At 43.1% G+C, this 11,365-nt stretch overlaps 1 protein-coding gene across 3 annotated transcripts; it reads left to right on the plus strand.

Moving 5' to 3' along the window:
- Positions 1-46: 46 nt before the first annotated feature.
- LOC125509103 (calmodulin-binding receptor-like cytoplasmic kinase 3) lies at positions 47-3,882 on the plus strand. 3 transcript variants are annotated; one of them, XM_048673983.1, is made up of 4 exons: positions 47-1,227; positions 1,305-1,394; positions 2,175-2,488; positions 2,678-3,882. In XM_048673983.1, the coding sequence occupies exons 3-4, from the start codon at positions 2,186-2,188 to the stop codon at positions 3,116-3,118; spliced, it is 744 nt and encodes a 247-aa protein (XP_048529940.1). In that variant the 5' UTR covers positions 47-1,227; positions 1,305-1,394; positions 2,175-2,185; the 3' UTR covers positions 3,119-3,882. The 3 variants fall into 3 exon arrangements, with proteins under 3 accessions (XP_048529940.1, XP_048529939.1, XP_048529938.1); XM_048673982.1 differs by having other exon boundaries at positions 2,178-2,488; XM_048673981.1 differs by having other exon boundaries at positions 50-1,227; positions 2,172-2,488.
- The last annotated feature ends 7,483 nt before the right edge of the window (positions 3,883-11,365 follow it).

Raw genomic sequence — 11,365 nt, forward strand, 5'->3', positions numbered from 1 at the left:
TAACTTCCTGTAAAAAAAATAAGAAAATCAAAACCTAGATCTGGGTGTCTGACCATGATTTTGAGGTCGACAACAGTGTCTGCATGGGCTTTCAGTTGCGGCATTGGAGGGAGTAGTGATTTTTTTTTTCCGAAAAGGAGGTTGACCCCCGACCTCTGCATCATCGTGATGCACCGAGGGAGTAGTGTTGAGAGGCTGGCCGCCGTGGAGGAAAGCTGGTGAACAACGAACCCATCAGGAAGCGTGGCATCTCCCAACAGAAGGAGCAGGTGCAGGGCGCTGGCTGCGGTGGAGAAGAGCCAGCAGATGATGGCACAATGGTGTCCTATGCAGTGACGATCATGTGAGTGATCTATGTAAGTTCACGTGTTGTTGTAGCTTCTCCAGCGAGGAAGCGTCGAACCCACTAGGAATCATTGACTGGTCTTGTGGAAGTTCCAACTCTGAAATCTCTTGAAGCTCATAAAAAAATCGGATGTGAAAGTAAAGGCGCATATGGTCATACCTCATACGAACAAGAGCAGGATACTTCCTTACTAGCAAGATGTTGGTGAACGGTGGAAAATATTCACTTTCCTGTAGAGACTCTAGATGCATCTTACACTGTGAAGGAGATATCTGTCACGTACCACGGTACCAGGACAAGAGATGCTAATTTCGCCTTCCCGGGGAAGCTCTAGGGCCAGAGATCAGTAATCTGGCCAGCCGGTGCCTTAGCCAGCAGGCAGCTAGGGCAGAAGAGTAAGGGAAAAGAGTCTTAGGGCGAAAACTTCTTTAATATTGTATGCTCTAACGAGTACAGACTATTTACATAGGACAACCATGACGTGATTGACAAGTTGGTTCTAACTCAATCTGTACCTAATTTAAACCCTGGAAGGTACTCCTCTTTTCTAACAATAACATGACTCATTACTAATCAAAACCTGATCAAATACTAAAGGGTGCAGCCTCTTCATGCATCGCAGTTGCAGCCGGCCTGTCCTTCCTAGTGTAGAGAATTTCCCCAGATAATAATAACAATGTTGTTCTTCAGCAAGTTGTAATTAAGTCTTCTTTGTTTTCAGGACTGTGATCGTGCTGCGAAAGCTCACAAGGAAGTGCAGCTCTTTGCAGCAATCAATCACTGGAGTTTGGTGAGGTCTCTATGTGTTATTAATAAAGGGAATCAGTTTATTGTGATCAGTGAGTATGTTCCAAATGGCAGTCTAAGGCAACACCTGCATGGTATGTTAAGTTGCTCATTTGTTCTTCCTTCCGTTGGGAAATTTGAATTACCTGCATCAATTTTAACTTATCTGCAGGCCAATATCAGAAAATCCTGGATTTGGACCAACGCATATTGATCGCTATTGATGTTGCTATTGCCTTGACCTATCTTCATTTATCTGCTGGTAAGAAAGTGATAACTCATGGTGTCAACAAAAAAGAAATTCAAGTACACATTGGTTCAGTTACTTGTAAATTGCACCATACAGTTATTTGTAAATTCAAGTACTTCAGTTTCTCAACAAAAAAAATTGAGTACTTCAATGCATACTCCCTTCAGTAGAAAGAGAAAGATTTTGAATGTTAGCATGATTTCCAAATTAAATTTTGACTACTAATTTGCATCATCATATATTTTTAAATAACAAACCCGATTCAGTTTTCACATAGCCAGGTTAAAATAACTTAAGTTGACTGCATGCACTCTAGGAGGTTAATATTTGATAGCTAGGAGTTCAGTTTTGTGAAGTGTAGCTAGACTGCATGTCTTTAATGAGATGGGGCTCCTGGGTGAGAGAGAGCCATAAACTGGGGTATCCGAAATTTTTGGAGCGAAGACTAAGCTTGATTTTTGGGTGGGAGAAGGATATTGCTGTGATTATAAACCGGCATGGCAGAGCTTTTGGCAGAGAAAGGAACAAGCTTGACTTTTGGGTGAGGAAGACATTGCTATCCCTTTTATTAGGACGAGTTTTAACGTGTCTCATTTTCCTTCAGCCGGCCTGATTATTTTTAAAAATAGTCTTTCCATTTTGTCTAATTCAAATGCTGAGCAGATAAATTATGTGTTATTAAAATCGTTGATCATTTATACTTGCTTGCCACTGCTCAACTAATTTGATAGCTTTATTTCATCATGGGTATTTGATGAGAATTTTTTCGTTATGGTCATCATTTAATAGTAGCAGGGGAAACAATGATCTGTTATAATTTGAAGACAACGAAAATCCTTCTGACAGAGAGTTATAGAGCAAAGTTGGGCACTTTTGAATTGTCAAGAAGTGGTACCGTGAACCAAGTGATAGGGACATTTAGCTACATGGATCCACAATACATCCGTGGTGAGCTGACAGTTAAATCCGATGTCTACACTTTTGGTGTAATACTCTTAGAAATTATATCTCCCCGCGGACCGCAAATGTGGAACCAAGACATTCTAAACCCGGTGATCTTTGACAACCATCCTGATGAACTGCAAAGGTTTGGCATTGTGGCATGGGTAAGTTGAACCTCGTATGCTTTTTTTGTCTCCAGTTGACGTGTCTATCCTAATGAAGTTCATGTCATGTAAAAATGGGCATGGAGAAGGTCTAGTGCAGTTTTTATAACCACAATGGCCGATGCCTTTTGTCCTTGTGTTTCAAAATTCTGTAGAATGACACGCCAGCCTATGTTGTTGTGCATGCAGGCTCTCGAGAAATTAAAGGCAGGCCATGCCAGCGAGATATTGGATGACCGTCTGGCTGATCACCTGGATGAAGAATTTCTTGGAGGCTGGCTTAGTTTAGCATCCTGGTGTACAAGTTATGAAGTGGATGACCGCCCAAGAATAGAAGAGGTAGGGGAGCGGCTGTGGGAAATATGGAAAGACCATAGAAATCGCACAGGAGAGCCGTATGAGTACGAGAGGAGTTGGGAGGAATTTGTGGAAGTGGAGGGGATACCCAGGGCCAGGGGTGTCGACTCCAGAGACAAGAGCAGCGGGCATGCGGAGTTTCCTGCAGAAGGGAAGGTGACAAAGCACCAGTATTCGCCTGATGTGAGCAGTCCACAGTTGCAAATGACCGAGTACTACGCTTCTCCTATCGGTTCTGATATCACACTTTCTCCTCCACTCTCTCCCCGGTAGAAATCAGCAGTTTCAGTTTTGAGCCTGACTGGTAAAGTAGGCGACAAGCTGGACCCTGGAACTTTCGCAGCACTGTGACCTTGAGCCCCTGACAATCCTTTGTCATGAACTCCGCTGCTGTAACCCTCTGCTGACTGGTTACACTTGTACTAGCATTCTCATCGGCCATGGAGGAGCTGTGCTAAGCTGACAAAACCAGGCTGCTACGACTCTGAACTCCGTCCATGCCCGTTGTGCATGGTGATTCGAGGCCATTGACGTCGCCAGGAAACTTACTGGAGGACTGCAAGGAATCTGCCGTGTTCCCTACAGGATTGCCTTCCGCACGTCCCTTGCCCTGAATTGGATCCTTTTATGTGTTCTGCTGCTGCAATCCAGAAACGCTGCAGAGTTTGATTGTAGTTTTGAGGGTAGAAGAGCCCACACTATTGTCTTCTTCACAGCGCCTGGTTGGGTTTGTTTTGCTCAGTTAATTGGCACTTTGGTTGCTGGAAACTGCCAACATGGGTTCTGAGTTTGGGAATTGCTAATGCATGATCCTTGTTCCAGTATGGACAATATGCATAGCTTGATGTGTCATCCAACCCGTTTGCCGGCGGCCGTGTCGTGTGTGAGACCTGTTGTAGTGGTACTAGAGTTTAGGAACCCTGTGCGTACTGCCCATGTTCAATACGTAGATTTTTCATGGCCAGGTGGTTACTTTTGTGATTTATTCTTTGAACCCCTTTCTTCAGTGGAAAAATAACAATTTGGGACTGGCCTCACGGGGAAGACTAGTATAGGATCAGTCGCGGCTTCAAGCCTTCCAAGATGCCCTGTCTGACTGTTCCGTGGACGACTTTTCTTTTTTCGAGATCTTGGATATACTGGAGATAAGTTCACGTGGTTTCGCGGCTGATTGCGAGAGCGGCTGGATCGCGCTGTTGCCAACGAGGGATGGATGACGCTGCATCCATTTGCTGGATTAGTAAACTTGGAGATGGCCAAGTCGGACTGCCGACCCATCTACCTAGATACTGAATATTTAACGGGCGTTGCCGAGAACAGACCAAGTACACAGCGCAAGTTCGAAGCTAGATTTTTCAATAAATGATGTTTTATTAACTCAGAAATATAGCATCAAGTAGATACAGTATAAAACATAATGAGCGAAGTCCGGCCTCTGCATAGATAAGATACACACAATCTTAAACAAACAGTCTAACAAAGTATATAGAAAAAATGACAAGTTTGCAAAAGTAAAGCTATATGAGTCTGAAACTATGCCAATGTCGATGGAGGAGGTGGACTGATTCGGGGATTATGTTGCCATCCATGTTGGGTAAAAATCTTCCTGGTCACCCACTCCAAGCGTATACATACCTCTTTCAACAACGATTGGTACTCCATTTGCTGTAGCATAAACCACATACGATGCCAGTGCATACAACAGTAAATAACCTGCATAGAAGAAGATGTTTTGTCATTAAAAACACAAGCGTTTCTACATAGATAAAGCGACCATAATAAGGCAGACGCTTCCACCCGTATCAGCGTACTAAAAATATTTGGTGTTCCGTCAAGCTTGACCATATATGTTGGCAACAATTATGGGCAAATACATATTGGACGTTATTTGGATGATTGACTATATACAATGCGCAACTATGCATTGAAAGAAGAGGTGTTTAATTATCTCGTCATAAGTACAAAAGCTACACTTCTTACTTGCCAGTTGCGTTGAGCTGAGATTGTCTTTTGTTAACACAACTCCTCTCCGAAGATATCATATGAAAATCTTATTTTTTAGTGGCATCTTTGATTTCCAGATTAGTTTATTATTATCCACGGGAATCTCTGAGTGCGAGAGTGCACAATACATATAGTCAACTGTGAAGGATCCAGATGTAGTGAGATTCTAGCGAAACACATACCGCCCTTGTGTCAAGTTAATTGAATCCAAACGGGATAGAAGATGTTACCATGACGCAAGGCGGAGGCCAATCAAATCCCTCCTAAATGATACATTCAGCGGGGAGGAGCTGAGCACGTGCGCAAGAGTAGCATTCTTATCGCGTACAATGCGGTACAAGGCTGGATACTGTTTCTGAAGAGTGGCGTTTCCTAGCCACCTGTCCTCCTAGAAATGTATCTCGGAGCCGTCCATTACGGCGGATGAAGATGTTTATTTACTGCCATCAGACCAGACCAAAAATGTGAGTCATCAAGTTTTTTGGCCTAGATACTTATTGCACAACAGGGTTTGTCAAACAGTATCCTCGATAAGTAGCTTGCACACCCATTTACTGAGTAAGGCGTCATTCTTGACCAGAAGGTCCTGACCACCTAAACCTCCTTGGTCTTTTGGTCGACAAATCACACTCCATTTGGTTAGCCTATCTTTTTATTTTCATTGTTTCCTTGCCAAAAGAATTTGGATCTGAAAATCCGTCTTTGCAGAACCCCTTTGGGAATTTGAAAAAATGAGAACATGTAGAGAACCATGTTTGTGAGAACATAATTGATCAAAACTAGTCGCCCTCCAATGGAGAGTAACTTGCCTTTCCAACTGCCCAACTGTTTTTCTAATCGCTCTTTAACATGTTTCACTCCGCATTAGTGATCAATTATTTATAGTGTTTTTATTCAATTTAACACTTTGTGGAGTAATTCTAATGCCTTTTCTCTCATAATATGCAAGGTTTACACAAAGAGGGAGATTACCGGCAGCTGAAATTCTGGACCTGAAAAAGCTACGTCAGATATACCTATTCTACACATCTCCAAATGAGCTGAAATTGTAGGAAGATTTATTTTGGAATATATAAAAAATATTGGAGAAAAGAAATACTGGAGAAGGCTACCTAGGTGCCACTAGGCACCAGGGCGCGCCTTGTTGGGAAACGTTGCATGGAAAACAAATTTTTTTCTACGCACACGCAATGATCTATCCATGGAGATGCATAGCAACGAGGGGGAGAGTGTGTCTACATACCCTCGTAGACCGTAAGCGGAAGTGTTTGACAACGCGGTTGATGTAGTCGAACTTCTTCTAGCTCCAACCGATCAAGTACTGAACGTATGGCACCTCCGAGTTCTACACACGTTCAACTCGGTGACGTCCTTCGTCTTCTTGATCCAGCAAGACGTCGAGGTAGTAGATGAGTTTTGTCAGCACGACGGTGTGGTGACGATGATGGTGAAGTGATCCTCGCAGGGCTTCGCTAAGCACCGCGAGAATATGACCGGAGGTGTAAACTGTGGAGGGGGACGCCGTACACGGTTAAGACAATGTTGTGTGTCCTTGTGTGGTGCCCCCTCCCGACATGTATATAGGTGGGAGGGGAGGGGAGGCAGCCAGGGCGCCCTAGGGCTTGGCCGCCGCCCCCTAGAGGCCCTGCCTTGCCCTACGCCCCCCTTCCATGTATGCACAAGGGGGAAGGAAAGAGGGGGGGGGAGGGAAAGGAAGGGGGAGTCCTACTCCACACTTTCCTTTCCCTTTCCCCTTTCCTTCTCCTCCTTCTATGGTCGGCCCCTATACGGCGCTGATACGTCTCCAATGTATCTATAATGTTTGATTGTTCCATGTTGTTATATTATCATTCTTGAATGTTTTATAATCATTTTATAGTCATTTTATATCATTTTTTGGGACTAACCTATTGACATAGTTTCCAAGTGCCAGTTGCTATTTTTTGCATGTTTTTTACATCGCAGGAAATCAATATCAAACGGAGTCCAAACACCGCGAAACTTTTTGGAGATTTTTTATGGACCAGAACACCCAAGATGGGCCAGAGCAGCACCTGGGTGGTGCCCCGAGGGGGGCACAACCCACCAGGGCGCGCCCGGGGGCCCAGGCGCGCCCAGGTGGGTTGTGCCCACCTCAGTGGCCTCCCGCACCCCCTCTTTACCCTATAAATTCCCAAAAATTTCAGAAACCATCGGGGTCAACCTAGATCAGAAGTTCCGCCGCCGCAAGGCTCTGTAGCCACCGAAAACCAATCTAGACCCTCTCCGGCACCCTGCCTGAGGGGGGAATCATCTCCCGTGGCCATCTTCATGTAGCGACCAGACCTCAAACAGTCTGATCTCTGTGCTCAGGTGTCATCCCTGGATCAGTAATGCTGACACCACACAGTACTTGGAGGATTTATAACAGAGTAGCAATCACACACTTATTACATCGAGTGTCTCAATAGAGAACTTATTACAATAAATATGGCTTAAGGCCATCTAATAACTATAACAGCGGAAGGCTTGGAAGATAAGTAAGTCCATCAACTCCAACGGCATCACTGAGTATAGAACCACGACCTAAAACTCCTTAATCGTCGTCTGAAAAGTCTGCAACATTAACGTTGCAGCCCGAAACGGGTCAGCACATGGAATATGCTGGCAAAGTAACACATAGAGAGTAATGGAATGAAACAGCTATACTATATGCATATTTGGCTGGTGGAAAGCTCTATGGTTACCCTTTCGCGACAAGCCATTTTTTCCCTACTGCAAAGGAATAAATTTTATTTAACTATCATAGTAGTTGTTAAATATTGAGAATGGTTGACAGCATTCTCAATCCCAATTAAGCATCATCATTAAACAAAACCCAACAAAATTAAATTTTAGAGTGACATGTTGAGATCCACATGATAATCCAGGTACTAGATACTCAAGATGTCCATAACCGGGGACACGGCTAACCATGATTAGTTTATACACTCTGCAGAGGTTTGCACACTTTTCCCCACAAGACTCGATCGCCTTCGTTTGGTTTCTCGCACTACACGGTGTTTGAGAAACGGATGACCGATACATTGTCTTTCAGAAGCGCTAGCACCTTATGATGGATAGACCGTTACACCTACTTTCCCCTACATCTGCTAGTCTACCCTGTACGAGTTCGCACGACTTAATCAACTATGCTAGAGCCCATAATAGCTTGTGGCTGCACACGGAAGTTTCTAGTATGAAAAATCTCATGATCCCTTTGGGCCTGGGTGGCGGTCCATAAAGAAAAACAGGCAATCCTGGAATACCCAGGTACCTCAATCCACCCAGATGTGTGTTTAAGTTGCCACCTTAGATAAACCATTAATTAACAAACTCACATCTGTCATGAATATCACTCACCCAATCCACGTCTATTAGCATAGCATGGCATAATAGGCAAACGTAGAAGTAACTCCCAAAGGTTTGATAATATAACAGGTAATAGGTACTACCTCAACTACTTCCCATCCCACAATTTAATTAGATCCTAATCATGCAATGTTTGAGGATTGATCTAATGCAATAAAACTGGGTAGTAGGAGGTATGATCAAAGTGTTACTTGCCTTGCTGATGATCCGCGAAACCTAGAGATTCGAAGTAACAGGCGGCGCACTCCGGGTATTCTATCGCAGACAAACAAACAAGCATACAATAAGTATTCATCTAATGCACGGGTAAAACTCAAATAAGAGATCTAACCAGAAGGTTCAACTTAAGAACTCCGGTTTGCAAAAAGAATCAAATCAAACGAAGCAACGAAAGTCAAACGGCAAAAGAAACAAGCTTCGTTTACTATTCTAGATCTAGGGCAATTTTTACAGTGGCAAAAACTTGTTTAAGTTGGTTAAACGGAAAGAGGGTTTCGAGACGAAAGCCTGATTCCGATAAACGAGCGAAAAGTTATACTAAAACGAAAATCGGATCAGGAATCGCGATCAGAAAAATCACGGATTTAATCCGAGAAAAGAAAAACGACGAACGTTCGCTAGAACGAACGAACGGACGAACGCTCGCTAATTAAATAAACCGGAAAAACCGATCTATTTTAAAAAAACCAAAACTAAAAAAAACGACAAAACCGTCGGAAAAACCGAACGGTTTTCTAAAAAAACCGGCGTCTAAAAAAAATCTACCGGCAACTCCGGCGAGATTCCGGCGGCGGCGGCGCGGGTGGCGGCGGCGGCGACGGCGGCTCGGTGGGCTGTGGGGGTCGGGTGCCCCGGCTTATAAAGGCCGGCCCCGGAGGAGTCCGGGCCTAACACGGCCCGTAGGTCGGTTTCAGTTTTTTTAATTATTCCGTGCAGAAAAACAAATAAAAGAAATACTAAACGGACTCCAAAAATCCCGAAATAAATTTTCCTGGGCTTCTAAAATCAATCCGCACAAGGTGAACATTTATTTGGGGCCTAAATGCAATTTTGAAAAACACACTTTTTTCCTAAATTCAAATAAAATACCGAAAAACTCCGAAATAAAATCTTATTTGATTTTATTATTAAATCCTCATTATTTCTTTATTTTGGGAAAGTCATTTTATTCCCTCTCTCATATTTTTGTAATAGAAATAATTGATGATAAAATAATTAAAATCAAATGATCCTATTCTCAAAATTTGAGAAAACTCTAATATGAAAATAACGAAATCCCCAACTCTCTCCGTGGGTCCTTGAGTTGCGTAGAATTTCTAGGATCGAACCAAAAGCAAAATAAAATATGATATGCAATGATGATCTAGTGTATAACATTCCAAATTGAAAATTTGGGATGTTACACTTCATCATCCCAGCGGCCACCACGATGAGGAGGGAGTAGTCCACCCTCGGGGCTAAGGGTTTGTACCAGTAGCTATGTGTTTAATATCTCTCTCTCTCTCTCTCGTGTTCTTGAGATGTCACGATCTTGATGTATCGTGGGCTTTGTTAATATAGTCGGATCATATGGTGTTTCCCCTCTCTATCTTGTTGTGACGAATTGAGTTTTTCCCTTTGAGATTTCGTTGTTATCGGATTAAATACTTTTATGGATTTGAGAATACTTTATATATGTCTTGTAATTGAATACTCGTGGTGACAATGGGGTATCGTATCGATTCACTTGATATATGTTTTGGCACTCAACTTGCGGATTCTCGAGGTGACATTGGGGTAATCTATGCATAGGGGTTGATGCACGTTCTTGTCTTTGTTTCTCCGGTAGAAATCTTGGGGCACTCTTTGAGGTTCTTTGTGTTGGATTTTATATTATGAATCTGAATTTTCTTTGGTGTTATTTTAGTATGAACTCTTGGTTAGATCGATCGGAAAGAATAGCTTTGTGTTATTTTAGTACGAACTCTAGGATAGATTGATCGGAAAGAATAGCTTTGAGGTGGGTTCGTACCCTACAAACAATTCTGTCTTATGTTCTCCGCTAGATAGGAACTTTGGAGTGATTCTTCATTGCACGTTGAGGGACGGTTATATGATCCAATTATATTAGCACTGTTGAGAGATTGCACTAGTGAAAGTATGGACCCTAGGCCTCATTTTTAAGCATTGCAATACCATTTTTGTGCCCGTTTACTATTTGCTACCTTGCTGTTTTTATCTATTCAGATTATAAAAATATATTTCTACCATCCATATTACACTTTTATCACCATCTCTTCGCCGAACTAGTGCACCTATACAAATTGCCATTGTATTGGGTGTGTTGGGGACACAAGAGATTTCTTGTATTTGATTGCAGGGTTGGTTGAGAGAGACCATCTTCATCCTACGCCTCCCACGGATTGATAAATCTTAGGTCATCCACTTGAGGGAAAATTGCTACTGTCCTACACGTGTCTACAAGAATAAAGTTGCGTAGTAGACATCAGGCGCACCAGCCCTTTGTGGGCTGGTGTGTTCCCTCACTTGGCCCATAAGGCCCATATGATTACATGGGGTGCCCGAAACTCCTTCCGATGACCCGATAAGTACCCGATACCCTTCGGAACAGTTCCGGTATTCGAATACCATCGTCCTATATATCAATCTTTACTTGTCGACCATTTCGAGACTCCTCGTCATGTCCGTGATCTCATCCGGGACTCCGAACAACATTCAGTCACCAAATCACATAACTCATATAATACTATATCGTCAACGAACGTTAAGCGTGCGGACCCTAGAGGTTCGAGAACTATGTAGACATGACCGAGACACCTCTCAGGTCAATAACCAACATTGAAACCTGTATGTCCATATTGGCTCCTACATATTCTACGAAGATCTTTATCGGTCGAACCGTTATGACAACATACCTAATTCCCTTTGTTCATCGGTATGTTACTTGCCCGAGATTCGATTGTCGGTATCTTCATACCTAGTTCAATCTCGTTACTGGCATGTCTCTTTACTCATTCCGTAATACATCACCTCGTGACTAACTCCTTAGTTGGTTGCTTGCAAGCTTATGATGTGTATTACCGAGAGGGCCCAGAGATACCTCTCCGATACTCGGAGTGACAAATC

This window comes from Triticum urartu, chromosome 5 (assembly GCF_003073215.2).
Source record: "Triticum urartu cultivar G1812 chromosome 5, Tu2.1, whole genome shotgun sequence".
Taxonomy (NCBI): domain Eukaryota; kingdom Viridiplantae; phylum Streptophyta; class Magnoliopsida; order Poales; family Poaceae; genus Triticum; species Triticum urartu.

Bases quoted from the DNA above. Each gene is read 5' to 3' on its own strand.
- LOC125509103 (XM_048673983.1), top strand. From the start codon at position 2,186: ATGATCTGTTATAATTTGAAGACAACGAAAATCCTTCTGACAGAGAGT. The intron at 2,489-2,677 runs GTAAGTTGAACC...TTGTGCATGCAG, and splicing joins GGTTTGGCATTGTGGCATGG to GCTCTCGAGAAATTAAAGGC.